General features: G+C 47.8%; 1 protein-coding gene across 4 annotated transcripts in view; it reads right to left on the reverse strand.

Moving 5' to 3' along the window:
• The window catches only part of LOC117059464 (transcription initiation factor TFIID subunit 1), a 43,634-nt gene that overhangs the window by 25,377 nt on the left and 3,477 nt on the right, over positions 1-14,780 (reverse strand). For all 4 annotated transcript variants that reach the window (XM_033171228.1, XM_033171229.1, XM_033171227.1 and 1 more), the window contains 15 exons: positions 14,629-14,748; positions 13,476-13,717; positions 11,608-11,826; positions 10,506-10,715; positions 9,295-9,487; positions 7,753-7,869; positions 6,059-6,226; positions 5,143-5,270; positions 4,939-5,046; positions 4,225-4,398; positions 3,152-3,325; positions 2,948-3,052; positions 1,324-1,524; positions 690-831; positions 242-372 (listed from right to left, as the gene is read on the reverse strand). In XM_033171228.1, the coding sequence (XP_033027119.1) occupies positions 242-372; positions 690-831; positions 1,324-1,524; positions 2,948-3,052; positions 3,152-3,325; positions 4,225-4,398; positions 4,939-5,046; positions 5,143-5,270; positions 6,059-6,226; positions 7,753-7,869; positions 9,295-9,487; positions 10,506-10,715; positions 11,608-11,826; positions 13,476-13,717; positions 14,629-14,748 (2,432 nt within the window). The remainder of the gene's footprint in view (positions 1-241; positions 373-689; positions 832-1,323; positions 1,525-2,947; positions 3,053-3,151; positions 3,326-4,224; positions 4,399-4,938; positions 5,047-5,142; positions 5,271-6,058; positions 6,227-7,752; positions 7,870-9,294; positions 9,488-10,505; positions 10,716-11,607; positions 11,827-13,475; positions 13,718-14,628; positions 14,749-14,780) is intronic.

Raw genomic sequence — 14,780 nt, forward strand, 5'->3', positions numbered from 1 at the left:
CGAGCTGCATGGCTGAGATGGGGATTTGAAACCCTAGTCTCGCAGGTCCTAGTCTGACATTCTAACCACTACACCACCACTGACCAGGTTCTGTAGCATATACTTTGCCTTTATATGATTCTCCCACTGGTGGAGATTGGCAGGAGGAAGATGGGCTTTGCAGTTCTCAAAATACCTTGCAAAGCGCAAAAGCAAGCAACCAATGAAGGCTGAGGAAATTCACAAAAGGCATAGGGCTCACCTTCAAGCGCTGCTCGGCAGAGATCATGCTGTAATAGGCACAGCACTGCTCTGGAGACACCATCGCTCTGATCTCCTCTTCGGTGGGTAGTCGGAAATCTGGCTTTAGAACCCACCAGTTCGAGTCCATCCCTGAAACAGGCAAGGGTCCCCAATAAGCCAGGCTAGGAAATATTCCCTCCCTCCTCTCATAGCCCCAAGAGCAGGGCGAGCAAGCAGACAACATTTCAAATGTGGGAAGTGTCGGAAGGCGTTCCAACTGCAGTACTCGTGGCCCGATCCTTTTAACTGGAGATGGCAGAGACAAAACACAGGACCTTCTGCTGGCAATGAAGGTGCTCTAATGCCGAGCTGTGGCCCCTTCTCAGAAAAACGATGCTACGCTCAGCGACTGGCCACCTCGGCGGAACGGGGCACCTGCATGACACCGCGAAGTGAGCAAAGCCTACCTGTGCGCTTGAAGTCTGCGCAGAGCTTCAGCCGCTTGCGGATGCTGCTCTCCGAGTGGGAAGGAAAGGCCTTCTTAATATCCTCCATGCGGATCCTTCGGGGCCGGTCTCTGCTCTTCCAGAACAGGCGATATATGAAGACCTGGCAAGGAAGCCCAAGGAACAGTATGCATTACAAGCAGGGGCGTAGTGTGAGGGGGTGCCAGTAGGGGGCGTAAACCGGGCGACCCCAGTGCGGCCCAGTTCCTCTCTGCCCACCAAGAGCCCAACTGGCCAGCTGTGGTTTCTCTATGTTGTGCATGACCTTTTGATTTGATTTGCTCAATTTTATTGTTTGCTTTTTTGGAAAAAAAAACTAATGACTTTTTAAAGACGACAACAACAGAAGTCTCTAGCAAGTGAGCCAAACTACAAGAGAGGACAAGTACTCTGAGGTTACTAGCCAACCTGAGCTGATCCCTTTCTGATCTCAAGTATGAAGACCTTTTTTTTAACCGTCTGTCCTCTTGCACAGGCCCATGTGTCACAGCTGAGACAACGCCAATTATATGTGCTAAGCAACTTGCTAAAAATAATTTTTTTCTCTTCCCTGAGCTTGCTGAAGAGATGATTTGCACAAACCACAAAAACAAACCTGTAGAAAGTCTCGGATGTGGGTGTTGGCCCGTTTAGAGTTGGGTCCAGGAACTTCAAAGAGAGGACATTCTTGTCCAACCACAAATATATCCACCAGCTCCCGGATGTAATAAGCTTGTCGCGTCCGGATAACTAAGAAGTCTGTTTCAGGCATCTTGTGAAGGTAGATCGGAGCCCGGAAGAGATTGTTTTCAAATGCCTGACAAAAGAAAAAAGGGTCACCTTTTGGTCAACTGCAAAAGCAGTCAGAGGAAGAAAAGGAATCCGGCATCACCTTACAGGCCAGTTTTAGTCCTTGAGATGCACTGGGATTATCCACCAAACACAAGAGACAGTCGAGATAACAGCAGGCTCCAAGATGGGCAAGCACCACAAAAAATATTTATACGCCAGAGTCTGAAGCTCGCAACACACATAGCACACCATTTTCCATTCTCCAAAGGTGACTTGATGTGCAAAAAAAATAGAAAGTGGAAGAACTGGTTGCCTGCCTGCATATGTTTTAAGTATACTCTCTGAAGCCACAGACCAGGTGGAGTACTGGATGCAGCCCATGGATGTGTCTGCCATGAACTGGGATGCCTTAATGAAGTTGTTTTCCCACCCTGGCGTCCGGCCTCTGCTGGTACCTTGGGCAAGAAGCACCCATGCATAAGACACAAACACCCTAGTCACAATGGAGTTGTCCATCACAACTTTACTTGCCAGGGCCGACGCTTCATGTAAGTATCTGAGCGATTTGGCAGCAAACACTCCTGCCTCCTTTTTAGGGGTCTTCTGAAAGCTGCATTGTTTAGACAGGACTTTACATTTATTTATTTTTAACCTATCAGTATTTGCTAATTTTTTTTAATGAAGTTTTTGCCTGACACTTTCCCCGATTTTATTATAATCTTGTGTGTTGCATACCGCTCTCGTTATACTTTTAGGAAATGTGGATTATTAATACTGTAATAAATAATAAGCAAATGAATTCTGGATAGCTCCATTGGTAACGCATGAGGCTCTTAAATCGCAGGATTGTGGGTTCGAGCCCCACCCTGGGCAAAACAGTCTCAGCCCAGTATACCTGAAGGAGCGTCTCCACCCCCATCGTTCACTGGGGTCCAGCTCTGAGGGCCTTCTGGTTCTCTCCCTGCGAGAAGTGAAGCTACAGGGAACCAGACAGAGGGCATTCATGGTAGTGGCACCCGCCCTGTGGAATGCCCTCCCATCAGATGTCAAAGAAATAAACAACCATCTGACTTTTAGAAGACATCTGAAGGCAGCCCTGTTTAGGGAAGTTTTCAATGTTTGATGTTTTATCGTGGTTTTAATATTCTGTTGGGAGCTGCCCAGTGGGAAAACCCAGCCAGATGGGCAGGGTATAAATTATTATTATTATTAGATTCCTGAATTGCAGGAATTTGGACTAGACGACCCTCGTGGTCCCTTCCAATTCTACAGTCCTATGATTCTATGAATTAATACTGCTGCTGCACACAAAATGCCTGCATTGGGAAACAGAGATGGGCAAACCTTAGAAAGGCCACCTGCTGAAGCAATTGCAACTGGTGGTAATTTGAAGCACACACCAACTCCATCCTGATCCCCGCGCCCCCCTTGAAAGTCGGATCTCTCACCTGGAGCAGCTGGCCCGGATGAAGAGAGCCCAAGAACGGGGAGGTGTGGCAGTACACCGTCTCTCCGTATTTACAGTCTGGGGCGCCAGGATCCTTGCCCGGTTTCTGCCAGGAGGGAAGACAGGATTAAGTCAAAAAAAGGGCAGGTTCAAATTGCAGAAGCTCAAAACCCCGGCAGCCAAACCCCGGCAGCGCAACACTCACCCGCTTGTAGTAGTTCTTGATCTTGGTTGCCATGCCGACCTGCATCATCAAGGGAGCGTTCTCCTCACTGTACTCGGCCAGGATGAGGTCACCGTCCTTGCCAGTGAGGTCGGCAGGGGTGCGCATGAAGAACATCTCCCCGCCCCCAGAGGCTTGCCGCTCCTGTTCTCTCATCTGGGCGCGGAGCAATGAGGTGGTTATCAGGAAAGCAAAAGACAACGGAAACCTGCACACCAAGCGGGGGTTCCCAGCAAGAGAGGGAAGCCCCTCAAAGTGAAGAGCAGCCAAGGTCGAAGCTGTCAAAGTGTGGTAGTGCCCCAAAGGGCCATAATGAATGCGATAATGTGAACCCCTATAAATCCTAGAATATGCTTCTAATAGAGAAGTTATGGTAACCTGTTGCTTTACAGGTGGGTAGCCGTGTTGGCCTGCCATAGTCGAAACAAAAATTCTTTCCAGTAGCACCTTAGAGACCAACTGAGTTTGTTCTTGGTATGAGCTTTCGTGTGCATGAGTGTATCTGAAGAAGTGTGCATGCACACGAAAGCTCATACCGAGAACAAACTCAGTTGGTCTCTAAGGTGCTACTGGAAATAATTTTCTATTTTGTTGCTTTACGAAACTGATGATTTGGCAAGTCGTCGTCCCCCACTGGGACAGAAGGACAGCTAATACGTAAATCACGAAACATACAGCTCATAAGCTAGAACATAAGTTGATAACATGGTACAAATGGCTACACGTAACACAGGTTCCCAACATGCATACTAACGCGATGTAACAGATCACGGTGAGAATCAAAGCTTAGTCAGCAAAGCTTATTGCGCACGTGTATTAAACATGAAATGAGGTAATGATGTACAGGATTGGTGAAAATTGAAATCCTTTGTTTGAAATGTTATAAATACCCCTGCCGGGACCCCCTTGGGCGGGGTTGCAGTTTTGCGAAAAGATTTGACTGTAACCTACTGCTTTGCAATAAACAACAATGGACTCCTCTTGTGGCGTAACTCAGAAGATAAGCCATTTTTGGCTTACAACAAATGAAGAACCAGGAAGTGGGTGGGGCTCACCTTGGCTTTCTTCTTTATGTGCTTCAGCAGCGGCTGCACTGAATGAGGGCCGGGCTGGGAAATGGTCCCAAAGGAGTATTTCTTCAGGGGAGGCCGGTGAGCCTGGCGCAACTTCATGGGGCCCATGTGGGTGGGGAAGAAGGGCTGCCGAAGCTCCACCGCAGGGATTGAGTGCTGCACCAAGGTAAAAAGCACACATGCGCTGTCACTCGAGGGGCACAAAAATCAGGGCGCACATTACAGCCAGCCACAGGGACACCTCCCCATCCCAGAACAGGGGAACCCTGGGTCCAATAGAAAGCTGGGTCACCAGTTATACCTGCACAGGGTGCCTTGTCCTATGATGAAGGCAGGGAACACCATTCAATGGCACATGGTTCTCAGAATGATGGAATTTTGCAGGAGATGTGTACAGTGGTGCCCCGCTAGACGAATGCCTCACTAGATGAAAAACTCGCCAGACGAACGGCATTCGTCTAGCGGAAGCTGCCCTGCAAGACGAAAAAGTCTATGGGGCTGCTTCGCAAGACGAAAAATTTTCGTCTTTTTTTTTCTTTCTTTCTTTAGCGGAGTGCGGCTGTCATTGCCGCTTCGCTAGACGAAAAAACCGCTAGACGAAAAAATTCGCAGAATGAATTATTTTCGTCTAGCGGGGCACCACTGTACTTAAATGCACACACAGAGATGGAGAGAGTTGCCCCTACTGGTTCTAACCTGGATGATGTTGCCTCCAAAGGTTCCACGAAGCCCCTGCTGCTTTGGATAGTAAAATTCGTCGTTTGAGAGGTTCCAGGGATCCTTCACCTCTGGTTGAGACATATTCTGGAATTGAAACACAGGGAAGCAAGAGTCAGAATTTGTCTTCTGTTCATCATTCTTATGTGGGGGGGGGGGGGGACCTGAGCCGTTCCCGCAAACCTGCTGAGTCTCTTCCTTAATGACTCCTGTCTTGCCCAGGAGAATCCGGCTCTTCTTTAGAGAAGACTCTTTCTTGCTCTCTTTGGAAGGAGAGTTCAACGTCATCTCTTCCTTCTCATCAGGAATTTCTAGGAAGGAACAATACAAGAGAAAGGGACTGTGAATGCTTGCCTGCAGATATCCCCAGCACCACTTCAAATACATAAAAGAAGCCCATTTGAATGCAGGGCTTATAATCATCAATCTCTTTTAGGTACCTATTTGGACATGAAAAGATTTGTAGCAACCTATAATTTTAAGTCGGGATTGAGGGAATATTCTTTTTTTTAATACCAGCTAACAATATTTTTATTCTCCTGTTACATTTGCAAAATTATTGTTTTTTTTAATGGCCTGACCAATTTTTTTAAAATGGCCATCTGAACTTAAAACAGTCAGATTATGGGGATTTTTAAGCCTGAGGCAACAGTTCAGTTCCTCCCTATGGGATCTTTTACATGACAGGTTACCTCGCTCCCTGCTTCTGCAGTTTAAGCCCCACTGCTCATTACAGTATAGAAATAGCTACAGTGCAAATTTAAATAAGGGTGGGGGAGGCAGTTAACAGCCATGGTAGCTGCAAAAGAACCTTGGCAATTACAGTTTACTGAAAGTTCTGTAAGAGATCCTCAGGCTACTCATATTAACTACAATTCCCAGAATTCATTAGGAGAGGTAGTTTTCTGGGAGATAAAAAAAGCAAGAGCTTCACCACCCTAGGACAGGTGGTTGTTTAGGAAAACATTTCCCTCAGCCCACCTGAATTTTGCATCTTCACCCCCAGTTACAAAATCCCCATGCTTCAGGAAGCCAGAGATCTCTTCTTTCCAACCACTAGTAGGCCCAAAGGGAAAGCACAATGGTTCTGTGGACATACCCAGGATTATATTTTCATCATTTGGGTCAAGGGTCAGAACCGGTGGGGTCAAGACTTTCTCCATCGCCTCGTCATCCCAGATGATGTTGTCCTCCCAACGGCCATAAACCAGCTCTTCGTTGTCAATGGGGAAAATAGAAAACCACGGCTTGTCTTCATCCACAGATGCTGCAACGACACAACATACAACACTTTTCTGAAGATGTCTGAAGTACTAGGATACCGTCAAGTTCCTCTTCCCCCAAACCTTTCCAAAAGGCAGGCCCCACCCCACAGAGTGCCTCCAGAAGAGACAAACTCCAGGCTCAGTACGATGTTCTGCCATTACGAGACAAGGAGGAAGAGCACATTGTCAATGGAGATTGGCTTCTGGTGGAGATCTGGTGTGGAATCAATGCTGCTCATTTAACACAAGTTTTTTTGCACCATCCCCAAGACATAGTCAACATCAAAATAGCATCGCCTGTGCTTTTTTCCCACATTTGTTCCATATTTCCTCTTACAGAAAATGCATTCGGTAAAAAATAGCACACTGTCAGTTTGCATTTCTTAGTGCCGAAAGCACTGATCTGATGTGTAACGATCTTTCCTATTCTAATTAATTCAAGAGGGTTCTGGAAGCTTCTCTGTGTGAAAGAGACAAGTGGAAGGTTCATGATGTTTGGCTTATTCCTTCAGAGAAGCTGAGTACAGCTGGCTTAAAGTGGTTCTCTTATCTCTTCTGTCGAGGTCATGCTGACTATAAAATTAAGGCCAGAAGGAACCTGAGTTTCACTCCCTATCTCTCTTCCTTCTGGTGTGATATTCTGTATATAGTATGCTTAGCGTTAAGGTTTAGTCTTATTGTACCATATTTTTTCATGTATAAGACGACCCCTATTTTTTTTTAACCCAAAATTAAGAAATTAAGTTGTTTAGCTTTTGGGGGGGTGGGGGAGCTAACTTCCGCCAATTGCTCACCTGCCTGCCTGCCACTGCCGATCACAACCTCGCCGCAGCCGCCAATTGTCTGCCCGCTCACTGCCACAAACAACCCACCTGCCCACTTGCCGCAGCCACCAATCACCCGCCCAATCACCACTGCTAATCTCCTGCATCATCTTATACACAAAAAATACGGTAAGTTATTGTAGGTTTAAGTTAAGTCTGCTGCAACTGGATTTCTTATGGACAGTGCCAATCCTGAATCTATTGCATTTGTGACCATTATGCTCTTTTGCCTTCAGTAACAGTAAAGCTCTGCTGGATGAAATACAATGGCCTCTGGTCTATTTTTTGGGAATCCTGCAACGTGTTTAAGTTTTTACTCAGCTAACTGTACATTGGGATTCTACTCTGAGTCAATATAGCCTTGTGTGCTCTGAGTAGCCTTGTGTGCTCTGAAGAGATTGTGTGCTGGGAGAGATGGGCGAGGGTGGAATCAGAAAGCCAGCCAGGAACCCAGATGTGGGGATCTCTGGTCCTGGGGCAGGGATGCCAGGATTCAACAACACTTCAGGGTCACTGGTGGTGTCGGGATCTGTTGTGGGGTGCTTCTTCTCCTCTGAAGAAACCTTAAGTTTAACGTTTGGGCAGGGCTGCAGCCGATACGTCAGGCCCAGATCCTGCCAGGTAATCATCACCAGTTCCCTTTTTGCTGGCCAAAACACACCATCTCCTCACTGTGTGTGCCACAAGCCTCCTCTCCTCCTTACCTTGCTGCTCGGGGAGCTGCTTCTCTTTGCACTTGGCAAGGCCCATGACTCCTGCCATGCTGGGCTTCTGCATCATAGGGACAGGCAAATTGAGCAGGGACCCGCTGCGGTTCAGCCCTGGAGACAGAAGCAAGAGGGTGTTGGAAAGGTCAGGGAGCCTCTGCTGTAACCAAGCGGCAGCTGGCTAAGAAAGGTTCCGGGGCAATTCTCATTTATTTCCTCGACAAGATCTTTAAATGCCAAGTAAATCAGCAAAAACCTCAGCCATTCATGTAACACAGCATATTTGTTAAATACTGTATACCAATAAAACCAGGCATTAAAAACAAACCGTTGACATTTTTGTTTCAATAAACTTTTGCAGAGAGATGAAAGGTCTTTGCTGTATTTATTTGGCATTGCTTTTAAAGCTGTAGTATTTTTTAAAACCATTTTCTTATTGTATGCCTGCACATCACCTTGAGGCATGTGTAAAAGGAGTAACAGTAATAATAATAATAATAATAATAATAATAATAATAATAATAATAATTCCAAGAGCATAACAAAAAAAGTCAGCAGCTTTGAAGAGACATAATTATCTGGAAGTTGCCATATATTGATTCAGACCAAGCTCAGTGTTGAGTACACTAAATGGCAGCCAGCAGAATTCTAGGCTTTCAGGCAGCACTTCCTGGCCATACCTGGAGATGCCAGGGATAATTATTATTATTATTTATACCCTGCCCATCTGGCTGGGTTTATCCAGCCACTTTGGGAGGCTCACAATATTAAAAACACAATAGAACATCAAACATTAAAAACTTTCCTGAACAGTGTTGCCTTCAGATGTCTTCTAAAAATCAGATAGTTGTTTATTTCTGATGGGAGGGCATTCCAAAAGGAGGAGAACCCTCTGCCTGGTTCCCTGTAACTTCACTTCTTGCAGTGAGGGAACCGCCAGAAGGCCCTCGGAGCTGGACCTCAGTGTCTGGGCTGAACAATGGGGATGGAGACGCTCCTTCAGGTATACTGGGCCGAGGCCGTTTAGGGCTTTAAAGGTCAGCACCAACCCTTTGAATTGTGCTCGGAAACGTACTGGGAGCCAATGGTAGGTCTTTCAGGACCGGTGTTATATGGTCTCACTGGCCACTCCCAGTCACCGGTCTAGCTGCCACATTCTGGATTAGTTGTAGTTTCCGGGTCACCTGCAAAGGTAGCCTCACGTAGAGCGCATTGCAGTAGTACAAGCGGGAGATAACCAGAGCATGCACCACTCTGGCCAGATAGTCTGCGGGCAGGTAGGATCTCAGCCTGCGTACCAGATGGAGCTGGTAGACAGCTGCCTTGGACACAGAACTGACCTGCGCCTCCATGGACAGCTGTGAGTCCACAATCATTCCCAGGCTGCGCACCTGGTCCTTCAGGGGCACAGTTACCCCATTCAGGACCAGGGAGTCCTTCACACCTGGCCCAGGGACAGAACCTGGGACCTTTTGCATGCAAGGCAAGTGCTCTGACACTGAACTATGGGCCCTCGGCCCAACTGCCTGCTGAGATCACCTTGCTGGGCATTGTAAGCAGTAGCATTCCTGGTCATGCTGGAGGGCAGCCAGCCAGCCAGACTAGCCCGTTGCGTCTTGGTCCCCTTATGCTTGATGTCCTCCCCGTTCCAGATCACGTCGTCCTCCCACTGCAGCTGGGTCACCATGAGGAAGTGCTCGTCTGCCAGCAGCTCATCCTTCACCACAGCGCTCTGCAAGGGCAGAACAGAAAAGCGTCAAGGGGGTTTCGACAGAAACGATGCTTACTACTATGGAAACTACCGCCTGCTGTCCAAAATGAATGTCGCTGAATATTTTAGACGATGCCAATGCAGATAATATGGCCAAAAGAATTGGTCTTGTATATGATCCTGGCAGCACAAATTGCAACTTAATGGGAAACAGCCCCAAACCTTGCACTGGACCCCTAGTACCACTCAATCTGGAATACAGCTATACAGTGGTGCCCCGCTAGACGAATGCCTCGCTAGACGAAAAACTCGATAGACGAAGGCATTCGTCTAGCAGAAGGCTACCCCGCAAGATGAAATTGTCAATGGGGCTGCCTCGCAAGACGGGGGAAAAAAAATTTCGTCTAACGATTTGCATTGGTGCTTCGCTAGACGAAAAAATCGCTAGACGAAAATACTCGCAGAACGAATTATTTTCATCTAGCGAGGCACCACTGTAATGGAGAAAACTGCGCATAATTTGAGATTTCGACAAGAACTAAAACCTCCAGGCACTTTTAATATATTTAGCGTTCTTTTATGACATATAGAGCAGAACCAGACCTTTTTTTCAACTCAATTCCAGCACCTCTCAGGTGGGTGCCATCGCCATTCTAAGAGAACGAGGGAGGTATAAAAGATGAGTTCCAGCACCCCTTTATACAGAAAAATAGCACTGAGCGGAACTGTCATTTTCAAGATGACCCTTGTCATAAGCCTAAAAAAAAACTTAACTTCATTATCTGAGAATGCTGACAGTCTTTACTTGAACTTTGTTGTTTTAACTCATGTGGTCATTCTAAGATCGTTTTGTAGTTCTGTTTTCCCATCTTTTAATTTTTGCTCATGGTTATAATTGTTCTCTGTTTTATATACATTGTAACACAAAATAATAATAAAACTTTACAAAAAGAAGTTTAAAAAACTGCCAAGGCACTGGCAGCAAGGCCCCGTCCTCCTGCCTCAGGAGAGACAAATTCAAGCCTTTCCCCCAACTCACCTCCTGCTCCTCCTCCTCCTCCTCTCTGTGCTCTTTCATCTTGAAGCCATAGTCGAAGCCGCTGCCATCCTCAGGAACGCCCAACATGTCATACCACAGCTGGGCAGGCCCATAGCGCCATTCAGCCACCTTGGGCCTGGTGTCGGCCACCTTGTCCGCATCTCCTGTAGACTGGGAGAACTTGGACTCCACCGGTGCCATCATGGTGATCTGGAGGACAAGAGGGTGTTGGAGGGTCAAGGGGGACGGAACTGGGGTCATCCTGAGATGGTGTCAAGGCAGGAGTCAGGTGCAGGTCAGAAATAACTAACAAGGTGCCAGGGAAGTTAACCCTTTATTCAAAGAAACTAAGCCGCTCAGACCTAGTGAGCACAGCAACTCTTCCCAGTTGGTCTTGCCCCCATGAGGCAGTTGTGAGGACTGAAGGTCCCAGCCTTCCCACTGCTCTCTAAGGCCCCTCTCCTACCCCAGGTCCTTTCCAAGCAACCTGCTACTTCTCCAACGTATCTCTGCTCTGCCCTATTCATAGTTCTCTGGGTTCTGGGAGGGGGGGGCGACTGGTCACAGCAGGAGGGGGAGACCCCCTGGCTTCTTCGGCAGCCTGCCTCATCTCTGCCTCTTAGCCCTCTCCTCTCCAGCCTCCACCTCTGCCTCCGATTCTGGGCTGCTCTCTGCCACTGACTCTTCCTGCTCACTAAACCCTGTTGCCTCTTCAGCTTCCAACATCTCCTCCTACCAATCTGCTCCCTCTGACCACTCATTGTCTTCCCGCCACCGCTACCCTGGCTCTGAGCCTTCTTCCCTTGGGGGTCCCCCCAGCTGTTGCCTCTCACCACTCCTCTGCCTCCAGCCAATCCATGACCAAAGACTCCAGCCACACAGGTTCATGTCTGCCATCTGCCTTTCGGAGACTGCCATTTCCCAGCCTGCCTTGTTACTCGGAATAGATCCAGCTGTTGTCGGCAGGGGGACAGTCCTACTGCAAGGCAGACAGGAAGCCGCACCCTCACTCTTGGAGTAGCAACAAAGCCATGTGATGTGACACACACACACACACACACACACACCTGTTCTATCATCCTCTCTGCTCCTGAAGACTCACCTCGTCATCTGAAAGGCACTGCTCCGGAGGAGGCGGCGGGGCGTATTCGTACTCCCAGGGAGATTTCTCTTCCACAATTGTCTCAACCGCGGCTTCTCCCTCCAGGACCTGCACTTCCGGAGTGATTTCCCGGTGCTTCTTCTTGCGCTTCCTGCGGGCGCTGCGCCAGACCGATGGAATGTTTTTCCCAGGGCCAAAGAGGCGCAGGAAGCGCAGCACCTACGGGGAGACGCAGAGAGGGGAGGAAAGGTTGGGAGGCGCAAGCGACTGGCCTCTGGTCACTCAGCTGTGTCAGAGGCAAGTTCACATCTCTCCGGCTCACTGGAGAGGCAGCCCTCTGCAGATGGGGATGCTAGACCAGGAGGAGGGGGGAGTGGGAGAGCCCCCTCAACTTGGGGGACACACGCAGAGTTATTCATTCAGATAACTCTCTTCCCTACACTCACGGACATCAACTTCCATTCTGTCAATGTAACATTTGCCCCCGCCACAACCAGGCTTCAAAAACTGCTATAAAATAGGAGGCTTTTTCCAAGCCTAACTGCAGTGGGGCAGCATTTTCAGTAGCAGGGAGGGGCAATTTTTTGGTGGGAAGAGCTGCAATCCCCCCCCCCCAAAAAAAGTGCCACTGTGGCGAATAAAGACATCGATGTGTTAGTATTTCACCCCCTCCCTTTGTGAGAATCGTGTGACTTATGGTCTGAGAGAAGGGGGAGGGAACTGAGTCTTTGATCTCTTAATTAGCTTCTCTGTGTCAGACAGAATGTGACCTTCACTGTGTGTGTTAGAGACAGGGTTTGTTCTGGAGATAAGATGTGTGGAAGAAACTTAGCCACACAAGCTGTATAGTTATGTATATATTGTAGCTTGTAGAAAATAAAGAAGAACTGTTTCAAGTTAACATAGCCAGCGCTTTATTCGACCTCTGAGGAAGTGAGGGTGCTCATGACAGACAGTCCTGAGTCCAGATATTATGATTAAGCTGTAGGTGTTCCAGTCTTATCGCCTGGCCCAGTCGGGGCACAAAGAGGGGCACAAGACCTGGATAGATCCTGGCTTAAATCAACACGATGTACCTTCTGAAAGATAGCTTACTGGCAGTAAAAGCAAGTGCGAAGAGAATATTGAGTGAAAGGATGTTGTAAAAGAGCAGAAATGTCTGTAATGAAGTGTGAAGGAATCTGCTGAAACTGGCAGATAAATATATGAACTTGCTATTCAAGCCTGTTCCTATGATGTTACATTTGCTCTTCTGATAAGGCCATTGCTTGGTTTCCCAATCGCAATCCTGCTTACTATAAGACTTGGTTCCTACACGTGAAAATCTAAGATGAGAAGCCTGGGGTAACATATGCCTTTGAACTCTGTTTTTGTGGGTTCCCAGCGGCCACTGTTGTTCTCACCTAGTGAAGCTGTATTAAACACCACAATTCATTTGTTTTAGCATTTTATCCTCTGTATGCTTTTAAGTTTGGCTGTGATTTTTTCCCTCAATTTCGTTGTTTTACCTTTTTGCCCAGACAACAAGCCTCACTGATGTGGGCCAAAGGAATGCAGAGCAGTACATTTGGCACCAGCTTGGCTGCAGGAGTTGCTGGAAGGAGGCATACAAGACGCCATCCAAGCGTTTTAGAGACTACACTCCAGATTTGTGTAGGGCAGTGGAGGTTTAGGATCAGAGTTTACTTTCTCCTACATGAGGCTCATCAACCCGAGAAGGTAGCCCATCTGTATCCACTAACTTATATGACGTAAAATAAAGTAAATAAAGTACGGGGGGGGGCCTCCATCCTTTTAGCACAAAGCACAGCCTTTCACTCGGTCCCCCATCTGTCATTTTCTGCAGAGTGTCAACCTTCAAGCCCTACCTTGCCTGGCCTGAACTCGGGGAACAGGGCCGTGACACTGGGCAGCTGCTTGGTGGTATCCTGCTGCATTATCCCTGCAAGTGGCAGCGTAAGTCTGCTGTCCTTGGACTCTGCCTTCCCCGAGTCCTGGGACCCCGACTCCGATTCAGAATCCGAAGAGCTGCTGAAGTCATTCTTCTCCAAGGTAGCGGATGAAGGTGCAATGATGGATGGAAGGATGATACCATCATTGTCTTCAGACCCTGGAAGAGAGTACCTCTCAGAAAGAAAGAAAAAAAGGACGGACGGAAGGAAGGAAGGAAGACACTACTTCCTTACCTCAACATGACAGAAATCTAACCCTGGGTCACATGCCTTATTCCAGGCATCAAAGACAAAAGTGCAGTATTTCAAATGGAAGCCAGCATCTTGAAATTCTCAGCTTGCATTTTAAAAAAGGGTCAAGTGAGTGGGTGGGGAAGAGACACCAAGAGAACCCTCCTGGACACATCAAAAACTGCATGGACTCCGCACTCAGGGAGTTTTAAATTCTCAGATCCAATTCTCCTGCTTCCGGTAGATTCTACGGTTATTGAATAAATGAAGCACATTTGCATACTGCCTTTTCACAAAGCTGAAAGCACTTTAAAGTGACAAACTGCAAGCCAGAAAAAAGTACATCAAAATAAAACCACATTTCAACTGAGGCAGCAACACAAAAGGGAATTCCCAGCTTAGGGTTGTATCCAAAGTGGCACTGTGTGAATGTTCTGCCAGTGCAAGGATTTCTGCTTGTGCAACGGAACATCCTACCCCTCTCCTCTGCCAATGTAGCCTCTCCAGAACAGACTGGGTGTGGGGTGCACATGGAGGAAGTTACATGGCACAAGCAAAAAATCCTTATGCTAACAGAACAAGAAGTATTGCTACACTGGATTCCACCCACTATTTTTCATTGGATTTGTTTCAGACCTGGGATAGCTCAGAGGGTAGAGCATGAGACTCTTAATCTCGGGGTTGTGGGTTCGAGCCCGAGTTGGGCAAAAAGATTTCTGCATTGCAGGGGTTTGGACTAGATGACCCTCGGGTTCCCTTCCAACTCTACATGCCTACGATACTGCTCACCCCTGGGCTCTGCAGGGCTTACAGGCACTTCCCAGGGGTACATACACACCAGAAGCAGCCGCGTCCTTTTCGTCCTCTTTTCTCATCGGCCCTGGAGGTGGTGGCGGGGGAGGCATCAGCTTGGAGTCAATATCTTCACAGTCAGCATCATAATCGTCATCGTCATCATCTAGGGAAAGGAAGAGAAGAATGGAGTGGTGG

Source organism: Lacerta agilis, chromosome 14 (genome assembly GCF_009819535.1).
Source record: "Lacerta agilis isolate rLacAgi1 chromosome 14, rLacAgi1.pri, whole genome shotgun sequence".
Classification (NCBI taxonomy): Eukaryota; Metazoa; Chordata; class Lepidosauria; order Squamata; family Lacertidae; genus Lacerta; species Lacerta agilis.